The sequence below is a fragment of the Melanostigma gelatinosum genome (assembly GCF_949748355.1).
Source record: "Melanostigma gelatinosum genome assembly, chromosome: 3".
NCBI classification, from domain to species: Eukaryota; Metazoa; Chordata; class Actinopteri; order Perciformes; family Zoarcidae; genus Melanostigma; species Melanostigma gelatinosum.
Window position 1 is genome coordinate 17,028,704 of NC_136636.1, and position 27,747 is coordinate 17,056,450.

The following is a 27,747-nucleotide window of genomic DNA, read 5'->3' on the forward strand; positions in this document are numbered from 1 at the left end:
GTGTTTTCAAATTGGTTGAGCTGCTCTACAATCATTCCACGCACATTTTTGGCAACATTACAAAGAAATAATTCATACAACAGTTAAATAGAATAGCATGTTTCAACAGCAAAATCTGCAACTTGTATTTTTCTTGTATTTCTTCAAATAAACACCGGGTGGCGCAGTTGTACAGGAATCACTCTGACCCAGCTCTGCTGTGGCTCATGTCCAGCAGAGCTTACTGTGTAATGCAAGTTTTAACTATAGAATCTGCGTCTTATATCAACTGACTCTCGTAGTGTTTCAAGTTTTCTGTTTCTCTGGATCATTGCAAGCACTCTGTGATGCGTTGTACTTACGATCGTCACAGTCGTCCACGTCGATCTCTCCATCTGTGTCCATGTCTCCGGGTTGGTTGGCGGTACTGGAGGGGGACGGTTTTGCTGCAGGTTGTGTGTCTCCATTATGCAGCTCCTGCGGTGGCCTGGAAATGGCTGCAGGCCCCCTGCCAGGAGCGTGGCTGTCCCTGGGATGGACCGGAGGGGCCAGGGGAGCAGTTGTCAGATTGGGAGCCGCCAAAGTCTCGTGGCTCTTTGAGTAGGACCTGTGGAGGAAATACAGGTCACTTTTAAAGCATTTCATTGGTTGAAAGCTTGATTTAACCAATAGTGTCTCTTTAAAACTGAAACTATCACAGCTCTCATGAGATGACTCACCTCTCCACCTCATTCTGAGTGGCTGGTTTCCCTTTTTCTGCTGCTTTAGGAGACCAGGGGCGGAAAGCAGAGGGCCTCTGTTTCAGTTGGACTTGTTTCAGATCCTGGACCAACAAACAAAGCAATAAACTTACGATAAACTCACAGTAAAATGCCATTAGAACATTAAATCGTCATTTAACAAGGCTGAATGACGAGAGGTCATACATAAGTGACAATGTGATGATTCAAAAGGACAACGGATTTTACATCCCCCCTTCGACCTTTGAGCTTAACGGCAAATCCGGTTTCACACTAGCAACGTGCACACACAACAAACCTTGTGTGCAGACTTTGACAGCGATTGTAGCCAGTCGGGTTTCCTGTCTTTGTCAGCTGATGGAGATTGTAATTTGTTGTATTTTGACCTCTTTGCTTGGACAGGGCTGGGAGCCTGAGGAGAGGAGAGAGAATAGACGGTTAGTCATCGTGATCCTTACACAGATAAAGTGCGGATATTACATCATGGAGTACAGTGGATATTTCAGGAGCCCACAACTTCTAAAAATGCTACTGTATGGCTGTAAATGACGAACATGACGTGAATGTTTACAGCCTTGCAGTAAAAGAGCAGAGAGTCATGAGGAAATCACAGAGAGACAAGGGGGATAGAAGATGTGTCTGTGTAAGCGTTCAGTCTCTGAGCTTGGTTTGTCTGTATGTTTGTGTGTGTGTGTGTGTGTGCGAGCAGTGCTTTGAGCTGAGCAGACACTCAAGCTGGTCTGGCTGGCAGCCAGCAGGGCTACATTGCTCCCTGCCAGGCAGAAGAGGCGCCATCAGGTGGAGCGCATCGACTGCTGGAACCACAGAAATATTGCAATGTAGAAACAGAGGGAGACAGAGAGGGAGATGTATTAAAGTAATTGCACTCAGATCTGACAGACGATTGAGCTGAAGTGTTCAGAGAGAGTTCATGGAGGGCTATGGAGGCATGAAATGTTTGAGAGATTTGGAAAACCCGAGGAGGGAAGCATCTGCCTTGTTAAGTACCACAAAGTACAGAGTCTCCAGAGCCCCTGTTGTATATATATTATATGTATGTATGTGTGTGTGTGGCAAGCTGCAGAACCATGTGTTGAGATAGCTAACCTCCTCAGCCCTCAGGTCTGCACTTGTCGGACAGAGGATATGTTTACCTAGGCGGGCGCTGAGGCCAGCACAGACCTGCCTGCTACTCTCTTACTCACTACGATGACATTCTGCCTCCAGGAATGGCAAAGACTCCCATCTCCTTGTCTGCGTGTGCGATTCAAGACAAACGATTACTCCGTCTACGTTCGAAATCCTCAATGGAAAACACTCCTGCCTGGGTTGCGTGTAGTTGTGAAACCTTCATCGCTGCTCCACTGGAATCACCTCGAGATGCAAATGAATGACAAACCTCGTTTAGCATTAAGCGAGAAAAACGGCTGGTGATGAATCACGTCTCACAGCTTTTCTACATCAAGCGCGAGCGCGAGTGTGTGCACACGCAGCTGTGAGTGGGTGTTGGGACGTGTGGGGAGATGGGTGGGTGCGGGTGTGGACTTGTATATGTGTGTGTGGGAGTGGGAGTGTGTGTGCCTGGTACAGTGTGCTCACCGGTGGAGGTGTTAGTCAGGTCTGGACTGTGTAACCTACCTGAACTACAGATACCCAAAGTCGGCGGTAGCGTTGCAACAAAATAAGTTGACAGAAACGTCTACAAAACTACAAGAGTTTTACAATCATGTTAAGGCAATTTGTCAAACAGAAAATAATATCTATTCTCGAGTTCAAGCTTTGATAATGTGAGGATTTGTTGTTGTTCTCTGATTTATTTCACTGAAATTTGAATATATTTAGGTTTTGGATGGTGAAAACAAGCAATATCAAGACATCGCCTTGAGCTCTGGGAAGTCATGATCAGCATTTTTCACGATTTTCTGACATTTCATAGAATAAATACTGAACTATTAAATTGGCAAACTTCAGACTCTTCGGATCTGCTGACAAATCACTGCACTTCGTTTCATATTCCCTGATAAAAAACACTCATTATCATTTTACTTTATTGATGTTTCAATAACCTTTCTGAATACCTCTCTTTTCATTCGATTTTTGATCGCCATTATGATGCATCATCAGTTTTTATTATTCATTAGCATTCTGTGAAATATGCCTGGAGTTTCAATGAACCTTTATGTATTTTCATGTTTATTGACGTGTATTTATTTGATTATTTAAAAAATTGTACAGATTTATTGGTAACAATTTACTTTACCTCTGTTATATAGTATTTATAAACACATTTCTTTATTTGATAAATGGTTAATAAAACACTATATTGTAGTTGTAAGCAGATGTAAGTGTTTATTAATGTATATGTCAACAATTCCTCCTGTGGTCACCAATGAGTGGAGGTCGAGTAAACTTGAATTGGTTAAATATTGAATTGATAATTGAATAACATTTATTTCACAATAATTTACATGACTTTTCATAGCATTTTCTGAACATGTTAACTGTTCATTTTATTGGTTAGTCTTGTTCTGCTTCATTGGAGCATGACATGTTTGTCTGGACACTCCCCTCTCGCCTCCCTGACTCATAAATGTCTCTACCTGTTTGACCAGTATCCACATTACACACACACACACACACACACACACACACACACACACACACACACACACACACACACACACACACACACACACACACACACACACACACACACACACACACACACACACACCGAGCCTCCTGTTTGGTTTTGCTACAATAGGTTAATTGTGTTTACCCAGACCTCCTGCTGACTGCATCCTGCTCAGCAATAGTGACTTGGCCGCTCACCTGCCTGACTCAAGGCCGGTGGTTTTCTAAGAACTGCTGCCCCGGTGTAATCAGACTCTGTAATTACTGGCATGACTGTTGTTTTCCCGACAAAAGGATGTCTGCCTGTCTGGTACTATTTCTACCCTGAGGTTTGCAGCTCCAGGAAGGCTAGGAGCGCTAGACATAATAGAGTCAGAAAACAGACACTCCCAGACACCACAAGGGACCTGCTGGCTAAATCTGACACTGACCTCACAGGAGAGCAGCCGCACGGGCTTAACTCACCACCACATCATAGACATAGCATGGCCACGAAGTCATAACACCCTCCTCGCGCATCCTACTGCCTAGGTCCCACTGAGCCAGATGATAGGACATCCCTCTCCCCCCCCCCCACCTCACTCTCTCTGGTAAGAGAGGGAGACTTCCTCTGAGGAGTTTGCTTTGGCCGAGTCCCCTGTGGGAACTGAGTCTTGAGTGGGAGGGGGTTGGGCCCGGGGAGCGGGACCACAGAGGAAGCACTGAGCTGAAGGAATGTATACTTGAAGGCCAAGTACAGCCTCTCCTTTAAGTCTCCATTCAAGCATTGCCCTTTTCAACTCGCCATTGTATGATATTTCTTTGAGGCGCTGTAATGAGGGAGCGTTTCAAAGCAAACCTGTCGGCTAAACAGGTTCTAATAGCAGCTGGGCAAGAAGAGACATGCTTTATTTTTTAATAATAATAAGCCCCAGCTATCTTGATGCTGGCATGGGAGATAATCGCTGAGAAACACGTTACACAACACAACAAATCACAAACATATCAATGTCTAGCGTTTGACCTGCTTGAAGAATCATTTGTCAATATTGTGCTAACTGGAGCATGGTGGCAATTGAACTGTTATTTCACTTGAACATGGAGCTTATCAACAGTACCGGTATTTGTTTATTGAACCATGATGCAGTAAATCTGGGACCAAACCACGGTCGGCCTTTGTTGGTATGGAGGTTTAATTTAACCAGATATATGTATATATACTGTATATATATATATATATGTATATGTATATATATATATATATATATATATATACATATATATATTCCACAGAGAGAATGCTGATTAAAGAGTCGGTTCACCCAAAATAAATAAAAACATATATTCTCATGAACATCTGAAAGTATCTAACCATCCAGATAGTGTTGGTTTAACTTGCACAGGTTTGTCAACACAATAACACTTGACTTTTTTTGGGGGGGTGGGGGGGGGGGGGGGGGGGGCATTAATAACAATATATAAAAACTTTGGATCTTCAATCAGCCTTCTGACTGCTGTGTTTCTTGCCCTGCCAGACTTTTGTCAGAAGATTGATACCATTCTTAAGTCTGTCCAGTAAATATGAAGCTACAACCTGGAAACTGGAAACAATGGGAAACAGTTCACCTAGACGGGACCCCCTAAGCAAACAAGATACAACATGACACTTTGGAGTCGCAGGTAGAGACTTTGTTCCCACAAAGCCAGGCTAGCTGTCTTTCCATGGCTTCCAGTCTTTATGCTAACCTGCTGCTGGCTGTAGCTTCATATTCATCATACAGACATGAGAGTGGTATCAATCTTCTCATCTGACTATCCCCAAGAAAGCAACTAAGTGCATTTCCCAAAACGTTAAGCTATTCCTCTTAACTGCACCTACATACATGTTGACAAACCTTGTAATAGCAGGCTAAATCAAAACTTTGAGCATCTGTTGTGCCACTTAAAAAAACCCTCAAATTAAATTATCAAGAAATAAAACATGAGGCTCTCATCTGGTGGGACACAAATAGTTTCCCCCGCTGAATTTCCTCGGGCAACCGTCATACAATACCAACGCATGGTGCATGATAGCATGGCATTAAGAAAAGTGCACAGCAACAAGACACAACAGTTTCAGATTACAGCCTCTTTTCCCCTCCTAAACCCCTGAATGTAATCCTCAGATCGACATGTGCTTAGTGGGGCGCTGTCTCACTCAAGGGCACACCAACTGGCACGGCTTGCTTGGGTAACAGCCTTAGTTGGAAGTGAGAGAATACTAGTTTGAGTAATCTGATCCCTGTAGTTTGGTGTGGATGTTCCCAGAGATGCCCTGAGCCCTCTATTCAACTCTCACTGCATAAATTGTGCGACAGTCTCTCGATTTATATAAAGCCCTGTGGTCGCTTTGTAACAGCTGGGGGAAAAATTATTGGTGTCTGCCCAGAATATCCCTGAAACTTCATCCCTACTCCACACAGATACACCTCAAGCTTCCATTTCCACTCACTAAATCTTAGCTTAATTTATCAATTTATTCTGCCTCCGATGTGCCCAGTTTGAGGATATAGCTGAACTGAGCCACGACAGTAGGACACACAACGAGAGCTGCAGGGTTTGGCATGAGGTCGGCATTACAGTAAAGCTTATTGGATTGCCCTAATTGTCTTTGGGATTGAGACTCGATGAGGTCTGAGGCGGACGCAGGGCGAGCTGCTGCTCCTACAGGTGGAAAATATCTCATCAGGTTTGCACAGCGTGACACATTTAGCTTGAAGGCACAAGTGTTGAAGAAGTATTCAGCATTCGTCAAGCATTCATAAAGTGAGCTGCGTGTGGGACATGACTGTTAGATCCAGAGACCCCAGTGAAAGCAGTTGGTAATTCCTACAGAACACTTACTGTACCTGTATTATTTTGTCTTAAATTCGCCTCACTCAATGCAATCAAACAAGTTCAACTGGGAATCAAAACTAAACACAACACACCAAACTCTCTCTAATCCTTTGATGACATGTTTCATTTTTACCCTTTGCGTCATGAAAAAAAAACCTGTTCCTGATTGAAATGAGTTCCCTGAGAAGATAAGCTTGCTTGTGACAGCAAACAAAAAGAAAGATTACTGCACTACTGCACGGCGGAAAGTTAATTCCAATTCAGGTCCAAACAAGGCAACCAAAACAGGACATGCCCGCCTGACTTTCTTCCACTATATTGACAGTGGTGTCCAAATCACTGTCTCTCCCTCAGAGGATGACTTCACACTACAAAGGGCTCATAAGTCATTTCAACAGACATGGAAACCCAAGACTAAAAGACACGAAACAGATATCACAGCAGATTATACATAATTAGCATGAGCATGTTTGGTATGGTTGTGAGGAAAAGTTATCTTAGTAAATGAAACGTGCTCTCCAACTGGTGTATTTATAGACACACATAGCGCCAAATTCAGCAGATAGTTGTCTGAGCCCCCCTGCTGTAGGCCTACTATTGGAATAAGAGAATTAAACATCAGACGACATGATCTGAGGGAAGACACAAGGCGGTGTCTGCAAACCAATTTGGTACACACACACACACACACACACTACTGCATATCCACTGGGACATATCCTGCATATCCAATGGGACATACCACACACACACACACACACACACACACACACACACACACACACACACACACACACACACACACACACACACACACACACACACACAATGCCTTTATGCTTCTATTCCCATTTAGCACACATATAGTGTCGGAGCAGCTGCAGTGCTAACCAGGAGGCCGGAGGGGATGAAGGTTAACGAGAAAGACAGAGAAAGAGGGAAAGAGCAAAGACAGACTCATGCTGATCTACGTTTATGGAATTTAATTTGGTGCTCCTGAAGGGATTCCTACTTGAAGAGTATTTGCGCAACTTTCAGGAACTTCATGAACAAAAGAAGAAAGGTCTTCTTCGAATTTGTAAGGAAATGTGATTCAAAAGCCAATTACCACTTTGGCTTTGGTTGATTCTGGGTTCAAAACATCTCACAGTTCAGGCTTAAGGTCAAACAAATGAAATATTCATTCATTTGAATATTACTTCTTCCTTTTTTTCTCTTCTTTGCATTTATTGATTAAAGAAATCTCTGACCATGTAGTTTTACCTGCAACCCTGCTGGAATACACAGTGTTGATTCAGATGTTCTCTGCGCTTGAATTGAATTTAGGAACGATGTGAGAAAGTCTTTGTCGGGGAGACTGAAATGGTTTCCAGGCAAGCCTGTGCAAGAATACTTCACACACCTAAAATAGAGGAACTCTCAATGCATCTCAGCTTTTTTCCACTGTTCCAAAATTACAAAGTAGTCAATAGTTCTGTAATTTCATTAAATATCATGCAGCAGTGTTGCAGCATTGCTGTGGCTGTATCCTGACGTTCGTACACGTGTGCGTGCCTCAACAGAACTTGATCTGTTGTGCAGCAGTGCCAACGCCATCTTTGCCGTGCATGCTTAATCCCTTGGCATTACACTCATCTGACTCTGTGCCGGTGATGCTTCTCTGCCTCTGTGAGTTTAAATTATACACAATTTACGTTTACTTGAAGCTTGATAATTTGGGACATAAAACTCTTTGAGATATTCTACAATTCAAGGTTGGGTAAAGATGAGTGATGCCAACATTTACACCTCTTATCTACAATGTAAATAGAGTTTCACTTGTATGGCTGCAATTTCATTTCAACAAGGGGAATTTATTTTTTCTTTAGCAAGAAGTGTAAAAAATTATAACTGAGTCATATATAGGACACTTTATATAGGTCTATTAAAATATTTCTCTTAAAGGGGCATTCAAGTGATTTAGTATTGCACATTCATACATAATACATCTGTTTTCACAGGCTGAAAAAGTGCTCTCCGTGATGAGTAAACGGACCTTTATGTGTGTACAATCAATTTGATGAAATCATTTCTGGAACAAAAGACGAACACAGGATTTTATGTCTGAATACAAGTCAGCGATGGCAGCGTGATGAAAGAGACGAGTGAAGATCTGTGGTTTTCTCACTGACATAAACCAACGCTGTCCCGTCTGAGACAGTTGGGTGTGTTAACAAACCATCCTCTCATCAGAGGTCAGATGCCTCCGGACTGGAAACCTTGGTTTGTCACTGATAAGCACATCCCTGCCTGTTCGCAGGGAAGCGTGCGCCGCCGTTCTCGCTGTTAGCACACTCCCTCTGCTCTACAACAAGACAGCAAGTCCAGTGTCTGACTGGCTGGGTTTTAATCCTGCAGATTAATGCCACGGCAAAGAAGGCAGAAAGACGATTAAAATGTCACTGGATAACCTCTCCACAACCCAAACAGTAACGGCTCCGAATACACAGACCATTATATCACTTGCAGTACCTGGTACTGCAGGACTCCTCTGCACCTCCCTCACAAGGCAGAGACAGGGAAGGAGTCAGGACAGGGGGAGGCCTGGGAGAACGACGGAGGGGAGGGAGAGCAAGCGCATGGGGACGGCGAGTTCCAACAGCAATGGTTTAGACCTCCAGTGTCTGAGAGATTGACGGGCCAGATTACAGACCACCTCGTCCTTAACGACACCCAAGAACTCAGATAGCATCTTGCGATACCGAACTCGTGATCTTTTCTTTTTTTAATATGTCAGTGTATGTGAATCAAAATCCCTGCTCGGTAATGTGACATGATACTCACAGGGGGTTTATCTGGCCATCATGTTGCTGTCTTCTCCCTTCCGGCTGCCAATAACTATAATTTTCATTATCGATTCATCTGAAGATTATTTTAATTAACTATTTTGATTAATTGATCCATTGTTAAATAATGAAATGCAGATAACAATTGCTTGTTTTGTCTTTCTAACAGTCCCAAACCAGCAAATCTAATAATGTTTCTATCAGATACAACAAAGAAAATCAGCATTTCAGAAGCTTCAAAATCACTTTAGCAATTAATTGATTATCAAAATAGTTGCAGATATTTTTCTAATCATTTCAGCTTCTAACTAGTCCATCTTTCCATTTCTAGGTCATGAGCATATATTGCAGACTAAATATATACCATACTTTCAGCAGACCTAGTGCTTTAAATAATCAAATTTGAGCAACAATGACCGTGAGCACAGTAACACACAGCTAATTTAGCGAAACCACATGAGCACATGCCCCGCCGAGCAGCCAGTGGAGAGGAGAGCAGGTGGTAGGTTTATTTGGGAAGATGAAAATGGGATGAATACCAGAGGTTAAGAGGTGTGAGGAGCCGGGACGGGGGTAGACGGGATTTAGGGGAGGAGGTCATAAAAAATGTGAGAGGGCAAGGTTAAATTAGGGTCACTGCTCACTCAGGGTCCCATGTGATGTAATTTCACCAACACAGTATATGTCCTCCTGAGAACTGCTCGGGAGCTAATTGGTTGAACCGAGGTAATAAATCCTGCTGAAATTTATAGATACCATTCTAGTCATTCGGTTGAAATGCTGCCTTCCTGGTCACCACGTTAGAAAACACAATCTCCTGTCCACCTCGATTGTTTCTAAGACCATTCAAACCATGACATACTGTTGAAGTTGACACCCAATGTGCCTTTTCATGGCGTTCTTTTTGTTTGATTAGCTTTGAACTTCAAATTCGGCTTATAAGCTTGAAAGGATCATAGCTTTTGTACTGCACTGCCATACAAGAGGCGTTTTACTCATGCTAGAAAGCACAACCAGAAAGCTGCGCTGGTTGAACAAAGCCAGTGGGTCCACTCAGAGAGACGGGAAACTGTACGAATAAAATACCTTATATTAAAGAGCAATAGGGAGCCTTGACGTTACTGAAGAGAATCACAGCTCATGAAAAAAAAGAACCAGTGGGTTTTATAAGTGTTCGACCAATGAACTGTCAACACATTTTCCAAACTACACTGGGAGTAATTGCCTCCGAAAATCTCCTCTCTGAGTCAAATGTAGGAGGGCCTCACAGTGCGAGTGTGTGTATACAGTAATATTTGACAGAGATCAAATAGCATTTCACTTGTTTCCACTTGTTCAAGGAATTGTCTGTAAGGGAAATAGGGGATAAAACACCCACAACATCCGCTCCTAAGAACACACATTCCATCCTTAAACACTGGTTTAGTTTCCCTCCTCCATTCATAGGAAAACATATCTGCTTACAGAAGTAAATAGGTGAGAGGACTCGAGCCTGGCAGCTTCCATAAAACGAATACGAGCCCTCTAAAATGGAGGGCTACGAGGGGCGGGTGGCGGACCGCAGCACCTCATGAATTCTGCAATTTGCCGTCTGTTTCTTGACTCTGACAAATTCTTGGAAATGTCTTTTCCTGGTTGATTTTATTGCACAAGAGCCTGTGTTTTTCTCCATGGCAACCACATAACAGTAAAGCCCAACTAAGCTCTGACTCAACAAACAGAACTCCACAAAATACCCATTTCAGCGCCAGGGTTTTCCCCCCATCGCCCAGCTTTCCTGCAAACGCTGCCCGAGACGGCTTTAAAACAGAGGCCGAATGATCGCACTGACCATGAATGAAGACACATGCTGGGATTAATCAGGGCACATATGTGACATGCTGCAGAAGATATGTGCGGGGAAAGATCCTCGCCGGCTCCTGACGAGCCTCAGGTGCTGCATGGGCTCAGGCTTTTTCGCGAGCCAGAGCCATGACACGCTCAGTACAGTAGGACGGGCAGCAGCTGGGTACTGTTAACCCGAGGGAGCCTCGCTTTAAGCAATAGCAGGTTCAGAACAAACACACAGGACGGAGCGTTACATAAAAGCCTGTCTCTCTCTTGGTGGGCTGAGCTGGAAGGATGCAGGCGCTTTGTGGCGCTAACGTAGCCGCTAACAGGGAAGGCAGGCCAGGGATTAGTGTTGCAGGCAGGCACAGGCCTGAGAGGAGGGCATGATGTGTGTAACTATGTCATCTCCATGGCCTCTCCCAGCAGATCTATGAGACCTGCAGTTTGGACAAGATAACTTACAAGAGACTAATTACGCAGAGTACTACAATACATGCAAACTAGCTCGTGTTGGAGAGGCTATTGATACTCTGTATTATATTCATGCTTTAAAAAGTCAAATTTGTTTAATTCATGGCCGTTATTTATTGCAAAGACAAAGTTGTTTGAAGGAGACTCGTCGTCCACCCACCACCTGTCCTTGAATCATACTCATCACTTAGCACGCCAGGAGAGGATTTAGTTCGCTGCTTTCTCATTGGTGAACCGCCAACCTTCTTGTCTTGACTAGTTAAAGCCATTCCTAAGAAAACAGGACGTGTCTGCTGAACTGTAACTTAAGACAACAGTGAGCTATAGGCCGCAGTTTCAGCTGCTGTCGAGCAGCTGAAAAGGCTGTTAGCGTGTGTGGTTGCTCTCAGTCTTTCAGAGGCTTCACCCTTGCAAAAACACACAATCAAACAAAATTATCCTTTATTTGTTGCATATAAGGTCACTGCAAAGGGGCATGGGAGGCTGCCAACTTTTCTCTTTGCCTCTCCAGTACTCCCCGTCTACCTCGTAGTGAGCACAGAGGAGTATGCCGCCGGGAGGGGAGGCCCTACACAGGAACTCAATAATAACTTTCAGCAGTCTAGCCAGGAGGCTGGAAGCCCAGACTGCGGCTGTTCCCTCCTGTCCTCGTCCCTCCCTCCGCACAGCCCCACGCTCCACCCCCCCCCCCCCTCCCCTCCCCTCCTGCTGGCCTGTGTCTGCTCCACAGGACTGATGCATTCTGCAGACAGGCCAGCGCTCTTAAAGAGACACAGGCCACATATTTATCCCCTGAATCACTGCAGTGGACGGAACCACTAAAGCAAGAGCAGAGCCCTTCATTTCCAGCCTCTCAATCAAGGGCCTGGGCTTTATTTCACTCCTTTTCTTAAAGCTCGACACTCTGACATGACGCAAAATGTGAGGGTATAAACAGGCTGAAGTATGTCGAGAGGCTCTCAGTGAATCTCTGGCTGGATTATTTTAGTGTGGCATGCCTTTGAAGGCGTCTTTGATGCTTTCTTTAAAGTTTGTCAAGTGCAATCAATGTTCCTGGCAATGGCAGCATATTGAATACCATTGTCATGATAAGTTTTGGAGACTCTACAAAATAAACCACATAATATGAACTCAGAAATGACACTGGCACCACTGACAGGTTCTGCTTTATAAATTGCCTCTGGCGTGAGGGTGTTATAACACGAGATTACATTCTGGTATCTACCTCAAAGGAAACATAGACATTAGGTAACGACCATTGTAATCATCGATTATATTTTCCAACTATGAGCTTTTAAACTGCAGCAACTTTAAGATTCGCTATCGGAGTTGGAATTGCCATCGATCAATTGCTTGGTTTCCTGCTGGCTATATTTGTGTCACTCAAAACGTGTTATTTTTTGGTCTTAATGAGTGAAAATACCTAACTCACACTTTTTATACCCCCTGTTTTATGAGCCGAACCGAGCATGAGCCGCCTAAAGAGCGTGTGACTGAGCAGTGCCGTGTTGAGCTCTATACCACAGCAAGGAAACGATTAAAAATGTATGCGAGTTGAGTGACACAGAAACCTACAAGGGCGTGCCTGCCAAACACGCTCTTATTCTTTAGCTGTCAGCACTTTTCATCTGTTCATATACAAACCGTACGAAGCGGAAGACGGTCTAAAAACAAGAACACCAGTCCAGCAAGAGAAAAGGGTCAACACAACTAATGTATACAACAAACACATTGGGGTCCACTCTTATATTACTATTATTTTCATACCACCCAACGGATGTATGTACATACAGCTCCATGATGTTCTATTGCTTAACTATCTTGAAGGGGCTAAAGGGTTAACACATCTCAGCTGCAGCATAACAAAAGATGAAATCTCTATGGGAGGTATCAGTGCCAGAGTCAGCAAAGCAGCACAGTCCTCTGCAACGATAACCCCATTCTGGAAAACCTATAAGGCTGAGCATCCAGCGTCAGATGGACCAGACAGCGCCAGCTCAGGCTCTTAAAACTGGGAAAGAAATCTTCCAGCAGAACATAACTGAGACTCTCAGGAGTGTCTTCATTGCAGAAATATCCACAAAAATCTCACTGGCCTCTAGCTCCAGTATTTTCATGGCTTAACAATGCTGTTATTCCCACTTACTGTAAATCAGATGTGCAAACAAAACAAAGCCACCACCTAACTGCGAGACTGTTTCTGGTCAAAAAGAGAGGACCTGGAATCTGTAGTTGTACAAAACAACTTACTGTTCGCTACTCTGTGGGGTGCAGGGCGCTTTGAGAGGGTGACGCATACCCAAACAACACCAAGCCATTGAATCACCAGTGTTACGCAGCCACATAATTCTGCACCATCTGTAGGACTCAGATCTGATCTTTTGCACAGCACAACAAGCTCACGACAAAGCGACGACAAGGGGACACACACTCGCTGAGCTACCGTCTTCTGAAACACTATTCAGACACAGCCAGCTCATTAAATCGAAACAAAGATCTCCTGCCCAGAATACATCTTTATTTGCAGCAGTGACAACAGCTTCACGGTGACGTCCTCTCCTTTGCCCTCGAACTCTGAACCAACTGTCCCCTCCTTCACCTAACAAGGCAGATGCAGGATGAAAAAGAAGGCAATGAACTTCTGACCTGTCATTCAGACTGCAGAGGAAGCTTTGCAGCTCGGGGGCAACCGGAGTCCACCATCCACTCTGTCTCTCCTCTCCTCAATGTCTCACCCGACCATCCTATAAACCCCCACGAAAAACGCCCTGCTCCCCCTTTTATGGCTGCCAGATGGTGGGGAGGCCTCCGTGCCTCTGGACTTGCCTCTCCAGTCTAGTAAAACCAGTTGACCTCAGCGACATAAAAACTGCTGTTTATGAAAAGGCTTGGAACAAAACACACAAACATCCTGCCACTGAAACAATCAAACGCCATCTCAGCTCCCAAAGAGCCCTTTTGCAAGATGAGAGCCGGACAGCAGAGACACCAATAGACATGCACCCCTGCTCTGTGGGGGTGGTGAGGTCCAGATGTAGCGACTACACCCAGGTACCTTATTTTTTTTCTTCTGTGTGAAGGGATTTTATTTGCGTTCCTTGGGTGTGAGCGCAGGACTTTGGCAGCTTCTAAACTTCTCCCTGAGAAACGGAGAAGCAAAACAAACAGAGCCGTCTGCATTCAGGTCGAAGCTGAACCGCAGAACCACAGTCTGGCCTGCGGTTCTCAACATTCTGTTCCAGCACTGACTTCACCTAAAACAAACACTCTCAAGACCCGTCCACCCCAGCCAGAGAAAGGGAGGAATCCGAGAAAAAGTTTAGATTTGAACTCCATTAACAAATCCCCTTTCTCGCACTTCGTCTTCTGCTACTTCTCCGACCGAAGTTTTCACCAAGTGCCGGGCAAATGTTTTCACTGACTTGTCACTTGTGTAGGAGTTGTGCCCTTTGACGGCATGCTCGGCCTGAGTCCAAGGTTTGTGAGCGTGCAGAGTTGGGTGGGATTGAGGGATAAATGGCCACAGCTCGCCTTGTTATAAAACAGCACTGCAATCAATGGCTTCCTTTTACTGCAAATCAATTTAAGTGATTATCTGCTCTTCCAATAACAGCTTTCTTTCCCCTCTGCTCACCTCAGATGCCCCTCCTTTTTTTCTTCTTCCTTTATTTGTTCTACCGGTTCGAATCTACCATTTATGTCCTGCAATTCAACCTGACCTCCAAGCAACCCCTGGTGTGGCTGCCTAAGCCATTAAGGTAGCTGTGACTGCGGGTTATTAGTGTGATAAAAGTTTACTGTCCCTCCAGCCACTCTGCACGGCTGCTGTTTGACGCCTCTGAGGAGCAAGTCTGTGGAACCTTTCACACAACAGATTGGCCATGAGGGCATTTGGTCAGTATGCCAGCACACACAAGTGCACTTGAGAATAACATTTTTTAAATCAGACAAGCGACACAAGCAGCCAGGACGACAACAACAACAACCAGAATTTAAGAAAGCACGGAGCAAACTAGCCTCCATCCAGGTCAGCATGAAGAATCAAAGCGCAGCATCTCCTGTGTGTTGGCTTTGTAGAAATATGTAGACAAGAGGGCTTATGGGCTGGTGGTTGTCTGTGCTGGGTTTTTTCCTGTGCGGCAGAAGTTGTGGGCAGCCGAGCTAACTGCAGCCTCAGCACTTCTCTCCATATTCTCCAGTTGCAAGCCAAGAGAGAGAACAAAGGCAGAGAGCTAAGCTGCTGCAGAGGTAATGAGGACAGGGGCATGCAGCACAGGAGTGTGCGCCCTCAATAACGAGCGTTGCTGCAGTCTATGATGGAGTCCTGTTGGACAGCAGGGATAAAAATCCATGCAGCTGCTGCTAGCAGCCACTCTGCCTGTAGTCTACCCACAGACAGCAGTAACTGACTGACTGCAGCCCACCCCTTTTTAGACTGCAGCTCTGTCTACCACAAAATGGAAACCACAGTGTGACTGGAATTTGCTTGGAGACACATTAAGATCCATGAAGAGAGACAGTAAAGCTGTTTATTTGGTTGAGATACTTGAGCAAGAAATGAGCTAAATGAGTGGCTAAACGTTTTTAAAGTCGTTGGATTTTACTTTAAAGCAAAAAAATGATTTGTAGATGGCTTGAGAGAAATGTTACCGTAAAGTGTAGTCAACGTGACAGAACAATTAATTCATATGAAGCTCATATACTAATAATGCACCGTCAAGAAACCAACTAAAGTGTGCCAGATGGCAGAGCTGAGTTTTCACAAATGACAGAAGCTCAGATTCCTGAGAATGACAAACACTGTGATCTGTGGTGTGAAGTATTTGGAGAAGAATGGCGCAGCAGGGCAAAGAAGAAGAGGAAATCCACATCATTGATAAAGGAGAATCCCAATTAAACTTGAGTACACACCCTTTATCCAGAGTGTCTGCCAAAGTATCTCCAGCTCACCAGTTGGAATCAATAATGTGATTAAGAGGGAAAAAGCGAGTGTATAGGGAGGAATTTTACAGAAAAATAAATTGGAACGGAGGTAGAAAAACTCCATAAGGAGAAACATGTCTTTCCGGAGTTGGTATTCATTATGCACCTAATATCCCTCTGAAGCCAAACAATGCTCGGTCTTTTCTTTTTGTGTGCTGTTTCAAAGCGCCATGAACGACACGTTCAGCTCTGCTCTGCTGCTCCATTTCATTAGAGGAAAAACATGTAAAGACCCTATATGTTATCCTATATATGACGTAATTATAGTAATTAAGTATCTAACGGGTAAATATAAGTATTCTAACATTATTTACCCGAAATGTCTTTAATTTTGAAGTGGGGGGCATTCCACAGAGAGGCTGTTTTGGCAGCTCTTGGCTGTAAAGCTGTGTCAGTGCTGGTCCATGCCAGCCCCACCCCATTAAGGCCGAACCCTGCACATCATGTGTTTCCACTTTACCGATAGGGTGGAAATGACCTCAACGCAGTAAAAGATGACAGGGGTGCTAGCGCTGTTCACCAGATGTGAGCAGAAAACGAGAGAGAGAGAGAAAAGAGGAGGAGGAGGAGGAGGAGGAGGAGGAGGAGGAAGGGGAGAGAAAACCATTCGCCTGAAGAATTTACTGCAAACCCCTGAGGAGCCCTGTGATTGAGGGTTCAAGTCGAGCTTTAGAGGTTCCTGGTGTATCTCAGCGGCACTCGGCGAGCATGTACCCTTCTGGCCCGGCGGGGACGCAACGCTGCACACACGCGCACACACACATACAAGCATGCACATACGCATACGCATACGTATACACCTCCCCAAAAAACTCACTGTCATTCCACTGCACCTGCTAGCAACACAAAAGCCACTTCCTCCCACTGTGTCCGGCCAAGCCGCTTTATCCCATTTAGTACAGCCTGCCCCACAACAAAGGCAGAGAAATTAGGGAGCTGCATTGGTGATAGGGCGACTAATCTCTTTGGAGGGACTCATTATATCTGCAGCCTGTACAGTTCGGCAGCTGAAAGGGGTCACTTAAATACGGACATGGCAGAGATGGGCGTCTTTGTGAAGACGAGTGCACCGACAATGCCCTGCTATTACCTCTGGAATAATTCATACATTCCATATGGGACAGATGTCCTGACCAGACTATCGTCGTTGCATTTGATTTAACACATTCAATTGGTACAAGGTCAGAAGTGGATTGATTATCTCCAAAATATCTGGCTTGTGTTACAGACATATTTTCAAAACTGTCTTCAAGTCCACTTGACCTTGGACTTAAGACTATTGGTGCCAAAAGGAGAGGTGATTACTTTACACGATTAGTTTTTGATGATAATCTGAGAAGCAGCTTGACGTTTTGTCAGATGATGCGTGTACTACCTCTTCTCTTGACACCTGCTGATACTCTGCTTAAGACCCAAGTCTTATAATAGTCCCCTCATTATAGGATAAAGGGCTGGCCTGCTCTATTTCAGGCCATGGCTGTCTGTGTCTGTGCTCGTCGACGAGCTGGAAATAAAGCCAGACGCTTGTCAAAGCCACAAGCACAAGGGAGGCAAGCGGCCCTGCTGGGCAGCCGGCACAGCGAGCACAGTGCGGGGCAACCCTGCAACTATTAGACACCTGCAAAAAGGGGGAGCAGGGGGGTGAGGGGAAGAGGTGTCCTCAGCATGTGAGCAACTGTGGCCCATCTGTATGCCTGTCTTTATAAATGTAGACCCCGCTGTATTGATGGAGAGAGAAAGAGAAGAAGCTGAGAACAAGGTGAGGCAGCTAGAGAAACCAAATCGGGACGCTGAGATTCAGTACATTCTGCTTTCCACTGAGGTAATAAAAGAAACTAGCGAGGTTGAAGAGGGAAAAAGGGTCCACGTGACCAGATGATGCTGGCAAAGAGTGACCATGACGGCTCCCGGGGTGACTGTAATACTGAATAAATACCCCCCTCCCCCCCACACACACACACACTTACTGCAACAGAGTCTGCTAGGACAGCTGTGCTGAATTCATTTGATACGGGTGTCTGCTGACAATGCTGCATTGCTCCATCTCTGCAAGAAAGCATGTCGAGCTGGTCTGAAGAGCACACAGGAGTCTGCAGCTTTCCACCAACACTGAATGATTGTTCTGCCATCTAACCCAAAGCTCTGAACCCTTCTGAAACTAAGCTAAGAGAAATAAACCATTTATTAGAGAGTCGGCCCGGGGACCGGCAGTACGTGCAGAATGTCATGGCGGAGACACAGTGCTCTCAGATCACATTTTGAGATGTAATGTTCTGAGCAGCAGAGCAGATACGTGAGATGATAGGCGTCCGTAATGGCACACAGCGAAACAGGAGAGAGACGAAAATAATGTGGATCCCACTCATTTGTTCATTTAGCGGGCTCTTGAAACAAGCCTGGAAAAGATGCTGGAGGATGGTGATGAGGTCATCCTGACAAAGTAGCACTATCTCTCCATTTCTATCTATCCATCTATCCATCTGTCTGTCTGTGTGTCTATGTATGTATGTATGAAACACAGAACGATGGCGAGTTTTCATCTCTTCAAAACAAAGACGATCAGCCCTCACACCCCTGGAGCAGTACAGTGATACATGTGCGGCGTATGTAGGCCAGTCTGAATACAGACTGATACAGCATGTGCTCACTACAGTGGAGGTGGAGATCTAAGTATAATACAGTATGAGGGGGAGTGCAGTAGGAGATCTCAGTGGAGGAGGAGAGCCTGTTTGTGTGTGTGTGTGTGTGTGTGTGTGTGTGTGGGGCCTGCAGGGTCGAGGAGGTGTCAAATGGAGGAGGTGAGTGATGGTGGCGGGGCAGAGGAGGTGTCAGACACCTAGGTCTCACTGATGGAGAGGGGAGCTCTATACAGTGCTGACCTGTGGTAGAAGTGTGTGTGATGCAGAGAGGAGGAGGAGGAGTTGGAGAAAGGAAAGCAGCAGGAGGAGGAGGAGGAGGAGGAGAGACTTTCATTGGAGGTCACAATGAAAGAGGATGGGCTAGGGCTGGGCGATAAATCGATTTAATCGATTAATTCGAATGTGTGCTTTAAGGCGATGTGTTTTATTGAAAATCGAGAAAATCGCCCCCACCCCTCCCCCCCGTTGGGTTCCCGTAGTAGAGTGCGCGCGCATTGTTTACAAACTAAAACAATGGCAGCTTCACTGCTGGCCGCCGCCGCCGCCACCTCACAACAACAACCCAGCATTTTGGAGACATTCACCAACTGTACTCCGCATGAGAAGAAGAGTGCCCGGTGGAAAGCCATCACGGATGCAGTCGCGATGTATATCGCAAAAGATATGGTGCCCATATACACCGTGGAAAAGCCGGGGTTTATTCACCGTCTCAAAGCTTTGGACCCCAGGTACGTGCTACCAAGCCGTAAACATTTTTCTGACGTTGCCTTGCCTCGGCTGTACAATAGTACACGCCAAAGGATCTCTGCGGAGCTGGAGGGGATGTCATTCTACTCCGCAACAACTGACCTGTGGTCCAGCAGGTTGACCCAGACACCGATCCACTTGACTGGTGGAAGCGTCACCAACTTAACTTTCCAAGGCTAAGTACTTTAGCAAAGAAATACCTCTCTGTGCCAGCTACAAGTGCCCCCTCTGAGAGGCTTTTCAGTGTGTGGGGGGGCATTGTTACATGCCACCGTGCATGCCTGAAGCCAGAGGTAGTAGACAGGCTTGTCTTCCTGGCAAAAAATATTTAGAAAAAACATGCACTACTGTTTAATACTGTTGGTTATGTTGTGAATGCACTTGATTTTGTTTACATGCACTTATTTACTGTGCAAAATATGTTATGTTGATGTTAGATCAGATGTTGCACTTTTGAAAATGTGAATGTTAAAGGGTCATATACATTTTATTTCATGCTGTGTTTGTATCAGTGTATTCAGTTAGAAAAGCTTACTGTAAAAAGTTACATTTGCACAGTTGTTTACAATGGAAGGCTACTATTTAATGCCATTTAATGTTATGTTTAATTTAATTTTATATTTAAATGATTCAGGCAAACAAAAGAGTGACCAAATACTTTTTGTATACTACAGGCACCTTTCTACAATGTTCAGGTTTTGTTTGCACTTTATTTTTTATCAACCTACTTGGGAAAATCATCACAAAATAAAAGAAAAAATTGTTTTCAACAGCTTCTGTCATCTGCAAAAAATTTTGGGGGAAAAAAATCGATTTAAATCGTGAATCGGATTTTTTGTAAAAAAATCGGAGATTTTTTTTTTAGGCCATATCGCCCAGCCCTAGGATGGGCAGTGAATGGAGGAGGCTGAGGTCTCTGTACAGTAAGAGATCTATGCACTGTGAAGTCTGTGCATTCATATATGAGTGTGTGTGTGTGTGTGTGTGTGTGTGTGTGTGTTGGTGCGCTTCTTTAAGCCTACCAGTCAGAGAGCACGAAGTTCTTATTTAGCACAGGAAGAGCAGCTCTGCTTAGCAACCACAGCCGCCCTCCAATCACAAGCGTACGGAGCAGACTCCAACAGAGGACGAGTTCTTTCTGAGAGTGTGTGGAGTCTGACAGACCTCCAAATGTCGAGGTCCACACCTGCCCACACGCACACACACACACACACACACGTACACAAAACAGGTCTGTGATGTAAATTATTTCTCAAGAATCAAGCTCCGAGCTTTTTATGCCACTAGCACTCGAAGACAAAAGTACATTTGCACCCCTCTGTGTCTCCTCCGTCTTCTGAACTCAGCAGAGAATTCAAAGTTAATCTAAACCATCCTAATCCAAACATTTTAATTATGCATATCCCAAAGAGCAAGGGAGACGTGTAAATCCTTAAAGCGTTCATTCTTCCCTTTTCCCCGCAGCCGCACACGGCATCGTGCTTCAACCTGGCACAGCACCAGTTGCAAGTGAAAAGATAGCGGCCCCCAATTGTGATCTGCTCGCCATCAAAACAGGAGGCACGAACAAGATTTGGGCCAAATGCTGTCTGAACACTGAGCAGTCTGTTTGGTTTAGCCGCGTGAGCTAATCCTTATGATAGCTTTGGAGGTGGTCGGTGGGCGGATTGTAGGCGAGAGCAGCATGCCGATTTGTCATATGGCACCAGCAGGGCCTACTTCTGCTCGGGCTGGAGCTCCAATAGCACATCTCCAATGTGCTCTAACAGTTATGTAGCTTAGAGCAGAGGGTCATTAAGGAGAAACAGAGAGATCCTGCTCGTGTCTCTAGGTCTCATTTGAAATCTTGAATTGGTATGTACAATTACAATGTTTGTTCCTCCATGTAACATGCTCTCCGCAGTATATCTAATTCATGCTCTAATTACAAAATTCCAGAGGGACTGGTTATAAATTGTGAGGATGCTTAGAGTGGGCCAAAGAAGGAGGAGAGACTCCATGGCTGACGTTCAGTCTGTCTGAGTGTGTTCCTGAAGACGTTGTCCAGAGAAGATGACGGTTTTGATGTGCACTGTGGTCTCTGCATTCCAGGGGTTATGTAGGATTATCAGAGTTTCACCCCCCCCCCCCCCCCCCCCCCCCCCCCTGACTGCAGCGGCTTAGTAGCTCAGCCAACAGCAGATGCAGACTCCAGGATTTCCTGTCTCTGCACCAGATGGGTCTGACTCTTAATCACAGAGCTGGAAATCAGGAGGTGATCGAGGAGGAATTGATGATAACCCAATACGGGCATCTGTTCTGCCACTAACACATCGATGGACCGACTGGCTTGTTGACTGCAGTCACAGCCAGTGCTCATCTCCTCCCTCATCTCATCATCGCTGATCAGCACTAATCATCCTCCTCCCTCACTCCATGAGTTATACAAGAAGTCTTTCACACTTTAGCACTGTGCTGTGTCATCGAGGTTTTAGCGAGGAACGAGAAAAAAAAAAGCGGTCCACGTGAAATGATGGGAGATAGAGATGGGCATTACAGTATATTTCCATAATACTGATATCGCAGGAAACAAGATATGGACACTCCAGAAATGCTTTCTTTTTCAGTTTAACTGGTTCCGTACGATAAAGTCACAACATCTTTTCTCTAAAAACTCACTTTCTTATCATCTAACTTTAGGTGGGTATAGGCATATATATGTATATTGTATTTGTTTTTAAAATTGTTCTTGCTATTTGACTTTGGAACCAATGATTTTCACAAGTTTATAGCATCAGCATTATGTTCCAAACATCTGATTGTTGGAGCTGAGTGAGCCTCTACCTGGCCCCTTTGTATACATCACTATTACCTTTCTCATGAATGTGTATATATAAAGCAACAACAGGCATGCCCAAAAACTTTACTTGACTATTTCCATTCCACTGCACTACATTTCAAAGGGAAATATTGTACTTTTTTAAACTTTACCACAATTACTTGACCACAGCTATTACATAGAAAACATATGATCAGTTGAATAATATTGTTAAAAAATGAACTACACAAGCACTATGAGTATCTTTGCTCTGTGATACCTTTATAAACTGCATTTTGATGTTAATACTTGTGTTTTACTTACAGCTGAGTAATTGACATTGTGGTGTTGGTGCTTTAACTTATATAAAGGATCTGGATACTTCTTCCATCACTGCAAACAATAACTCACAATAACTTTACGGAGGAATTTGGTCAAAAGCATTGTGATATATTTGAATTTTGCCAGAAGTGCTTTAACAACAAAGTCAAAAAAAAGTTAAAAAAAACTATCTAACATCACTATGTTCAGGATATTTTCAAATATTGATATAGATCATATAGAGCATGATTGCAAATGTATTCAAAACCATAGATCAAATAATTCATTTGATCTGTTCAAAGCATTCCTTGGGGCCAAACTCGTCATTTGTTACTATTTTTGTTAGAATTGAATTAAAACTGGCACAGAATCATTGATTTGAACATGCATTTGTGAGGCAATATCATGATAAGATCATATAATTGCAAAATGGTTCTGCTGAAAGTCGATAAACCATAATATTGAACTGTGGCCCAGCCCTATCTCTATCAGACATGCAGACACCACTACAGGCTCCAATATGTCTTTGTGCACGTAACAGGGAAACCAGTGACAGGGCAAACTCACGAGCATGGATTTCCCACCCTGGGAAAAGCTGGAAGTTACAGACCAATCCACACAGCAGCCAAAGAAACAAGGCACGGACAAAGAGAAAAGGCTGCACTTCACAGCCTCTGAAAGCTCGGCCCTCAGACAAAGGAGGCGGCAGGTCTTTAGCACACATCACCCATCACAGAACCCCAGCTGACACCCTTTTAACATGGGGTCACCTCTGCCAGAATGGAGGCCACAACCCCTGGGAGCTCCTGACACCCCTTTGCCTTGACACGCTGTCTGTGCTTTGGCCAAAATGCTCCGTCCAGCAGTCACTGGCTTCTGGGGCGGGGGGCTGGTCAGCGGGGCGTTGAGAAGGGGGGGGAGGGGGGTTGTAGAGTCAGACGACTGCTCTCAAAAAGAATGATGCTTCCAAGAGACGGATAAGTAGAAGAAGGCACATTACACACAAGCAACAAACGACTAAAAGCATTAATTTGCTGCACCAGGAGTGAGATTTTGAAATATGCTGAATCTGAACCAAATGCAAATGGCTCTGTGTGTGTGTGTCTGGGTGACGTGGGTGGGTTGAGTCTTCACTGGCTGGGTCAACACTGGGCAGACAGGGCCATCAAGGACCAAAGAGATGCACATTGTCAGCTTTCAGGGATCCCAGTGGTCAGCAGACAGATGGGAATGGAAATGAGCCGGCAGAGAGCTCATTTTAATCTGACCCGCACAGCTGATCCATGCATTACACTTGCCTGTTTACATGCAAACACCACTCGTATACTAGCTATACCTAAAGACACACACACACACACACACACACACATACACACACGCATGCAAGTGCAGATAAACACACAGTGAGCAATATAAGCATCATAAAGAGCACTGTAAGCATTGCACAAATGGCAATGTTTCATTGGAATCAAGCTGCAGTTGAGATTTTGTTATCTGCCCACTGTATATCCCTCCGTCCATTATCAGACAGCCATCTGCCCAGTGGACTGGAGACAAGGGCACATGATTGGATGGTGTGAAAAGAATGGGGGAAGGCTCGGTCAGTGTCTTTGGGGAAAGGTCAGGGGTTACGGCCCTTTGACAACACATGTCAAGGCCTGGCTCACACACACACACCCTGCATCTTCTGAATGAGAGTCTGCAGCCTCCTCTCAGCAATCTGGCCTCATCTGCACATTAAGTCAAGAGCTAAATGACCAAATGCAGGATTTGATGCAAAACAGACACAATGGTTCACTGGGCTCATTCCCTCCTCTGATCCGGCTTCTGATGAGGCTGGTTATGTTTCAATTTCTACATTCACTGCCTATAAAAAAAATGGAATAATTCTGAATCACACTTCCATCTCTCCAGCAAACTGCGCTTCAAAACTATTCCACGAAAAAAAACCACATGCTACATCAGCAATAATTGTCTCAGCAGTTTCCTCCAGCAGTGCTGTATCTGCACCAGCCACCACATACAGTAGAAGAAGTGGGAGTCTAGACAGATGATACAGGCAGAGGAGGTAACCTTCAAGGCTCTCTCTTATTAATAAAACACTCTGACATCAGAGGGAGACTGAGGCAGGCCGATAACATTGACTTTTTGTTTCATAGGTAAGCCGAGCCAAGCGCGATCTGCGAGCCCCCGTCCCGGCCTTTCAGCAGCTTGCCCTGTCAGGCTGATGTATGGGGGAGCGCTGGTGTGCAGCTCCCTGAGGACCAGGCCTGTCTGCTAACCGGGACTCGACTGACAGTGAACCACAGCAAACGCCACGCTCCCTCCAAGATGCTCAGCCCTCCGATTATTTCACACGCAAACTAAAAGACTGTCAGCGTGGGACTGCGCAGGACTCAACAATCTGACAAAATATAGCACTCACGGGTGATACATCAAGTCCATGCCGACTGCAGTTGGGAAGAAATTAGCCGCTGGTGCTGACCTGGGACCTGCGATAACTTTTGTTTGTACAGACAGATATTTCTTGAACGCACAAAGACGTCTGGGTACAACTTCTACCAAAACATGCTGCACTCAGGACTGATAACCTTTTCGATGTTTCAGACGTGTTTCTATAAACCGACAACATTTCCCTGAGCATTTTTCAAAGAGAGTACTGAGGTTTCCCTGTGAGACATCTTCTCCTGCTCAGACTGGAGCAGCACCATGGTGATGCATACAGAGATGACCACTCATTAGCAGAGTCCCACACAGCAGCTGCTCTGTGACGAAGGAACAGTCACCTCGTCTCCTGGCCCTTTGTCCACAACATCTCTGACTTATGCAAGGAAGCCTGGACATTGACACACATTCATATCTTATCCTATCCCGACCAGCCACAACGCCTCCTCTCTCTCTCTCACACACACATTTCCATATCCCAAACCTCATTAAACTCTTATCCCCTTCCCCACCTCATGGCACCGTAATGGGCTTCCCTGCCCCCCTCTTCCCTCTCACACTGGTAAAATATATCATCGGGACTCCATTTATCATAATGCAGATGCCCTTGGGTAAGCCTGAGGGTGGGGGGTGGGCCTGTGAGTTTTGGAGGATGGGAGGGATACTCAGGGGCGTCAGCTGACGGTAAGACGCTTCACTGTCACCTCTTTTAGAAATATATGAGGTGAGTGACGTTTCACAGTGCAAGAGTAGAGGACACACACAGAAAGATGTAATAAGACATGTGATTTGCATTATAACTCTGTTGGGGTCACCTAATACAACTGGCAACACTTGGAAAAGACACAAACAATCAATCAAGGGAGACAGTGACATGAGAAGGAAGCCTCCTCAAAATGAATGTTCATGAATGTAGGTGCTGTAGTAGGATGGGTTCCTTGAAATATCCACAGATACAAACTAAAGACCTCTCAGACAATAAGTGTGTGGCTGATAATAAGGTGAAACAGAACAGACTTACTCTGCACGATTTACTGGACCGCTTGCCCGACAGATCATATTTTCCTTTTAACTCTTTAAGCAGCTGCTCCAGGTGACTGTTCTCCTCTTTTCCGGTGTAGTCCGGGTCTAAGAGCACATAAGCCCGCCAGTTTGCGGAGTCGAATCCCCAGTGGACTGTCCGGTTCTCGAGTCTCTTGTGACTGTGGACCACAAACTTGTGAGGAGGGAACATGAGTCTGCAATCCATGCACTGGACGCAGGCGGCACTTGGACCGGTGTACAGTTCCGGAACGAACACGCCTTTACACCGACCGAAACATTCATGATAGACTTTGAAGCTCTTCTCGGTTCGCTCCAACTCCAGGGAGCCCAACTCCTTGCTGCAGTGAGGAGGGTAAGTACCGCCGTAGATGAGCGCGTTGCAGAGGCGCTCAGCATCCGTCTGCGTGATCAGCCCGCAGGACGGAGCAGAGAAGGGCAGGATACCCACCACTTTGAGGATCTCCAGCTGGTCCGCCGTGCACCTGGAGCAGTAGATGTGCAGGTCGTCGCACACCGAGTTGATCTGCTGGAGGGAGAAATCTCTCAGGACGCTGTTGAGGATCTGCGGCAGGCACAGTCGCTTCTCACCGCCGACCACGAAGCAGGAGATGGGCTCCCGCTCCAGGACGGTCTCACACCTCTCCGTGGATCGGTCGGACGGGATGAAAAGTGGACCGGACATTACCGGAGGTGTCTGAGCCGGGAGGGTGAGCATCATCTCGACGGATTTTCCATCTTTCCCGAAGAATGAGTCCTGGTGCCACCGAGCGGAGAACGCCGCCGGTCCGCCGAGAGAGCGCATGGAACTCAGATGAAACTGCTTAAGAGTTTGTTGAAGTCCGGGATGGGGCTGAAAGCTCGTGCCCTCCATGATGTCGCCGGGTGGAAAAGAGAGTTGCAACCTCAAAGTGAAAGCTAAAATTGACTTGTCGGATCGGGCGTCCTCAGCATCCGGCTGCACGCTCAATAACGCGCATTTCCATGTCACCGGAGAAGCTTCCCAGCGCGTCCATTCAGAAAACTGACGGCTGCTGAATTCACAGGGGCTGTTCCTGTGAGCAGACGCAATTAAAGTCGACAACTCCGAGGCTCAAAACTCGTATTATCCAACGTACAATCACCGGGTACCGTGTTTCTATGCGCTCTTGCGGTTTTACGCACTCCTAATGTGAGCTCGAAATATGCCTCGTCTGCTCAGTCTGGCGTAGGCTACTCTCAGTCTGTCTCCCCACTCACTCAATGTGTGAGTCTCTCTCTCTCTCCTCTCTCTCTCTCTCTCTCTCTCTCTCTCTCTCTCTCTCTCTCTCTCTCTCTCTCTCTCTCTCTCTCTCTCTCTCTCTCTCTCTCTCTCTCTCTCTCTCTCTCTCTCTCTCTCTCTCTCTCTCTCTCGCCCTCTCTGTTTGTTTGTGTCTGGTTCAGTCATTGAATCCCAGCCA

At 45.4% G+C, this 27,747-nt stretch overlaps 1 protein-coding gene across 1 annotated transcript in view; it reads right to left on the minus strand.

Annotated features, from left to right (window-relative positions):
- Positions 1-27,493, minus strand: part of skib (v-ski avian sarcoma viral oncogene homolog b) — a 30,507-nt gene extending 3,014 nt beyond the window's left edge. Inside the window, exons 1-4 of the mRNA XM_079297008.1 lie at positions 26,289-27,493; positions 1,018-1,131; positions 699-802; positions 342-586 (exon numbers count right to left, since the gene is read on the minus strand). Coding sequence (XP_079153134.1) covers positions 342-586; positions 699-802; positions 1,018-1,131; positions 26,289-27,182 — 1,357 coding nt within the window. The 5' untranslated portion in view covers positions 27,183-27,493. The remainder of the gene's footprint in view (positions 1-341; positions 587-698; positions 803-1,017; positions 1,132-26,288) is intronic.
- Between the last annotated feature and the right edge of the window lie 254 nt (positions 27,494-27,747).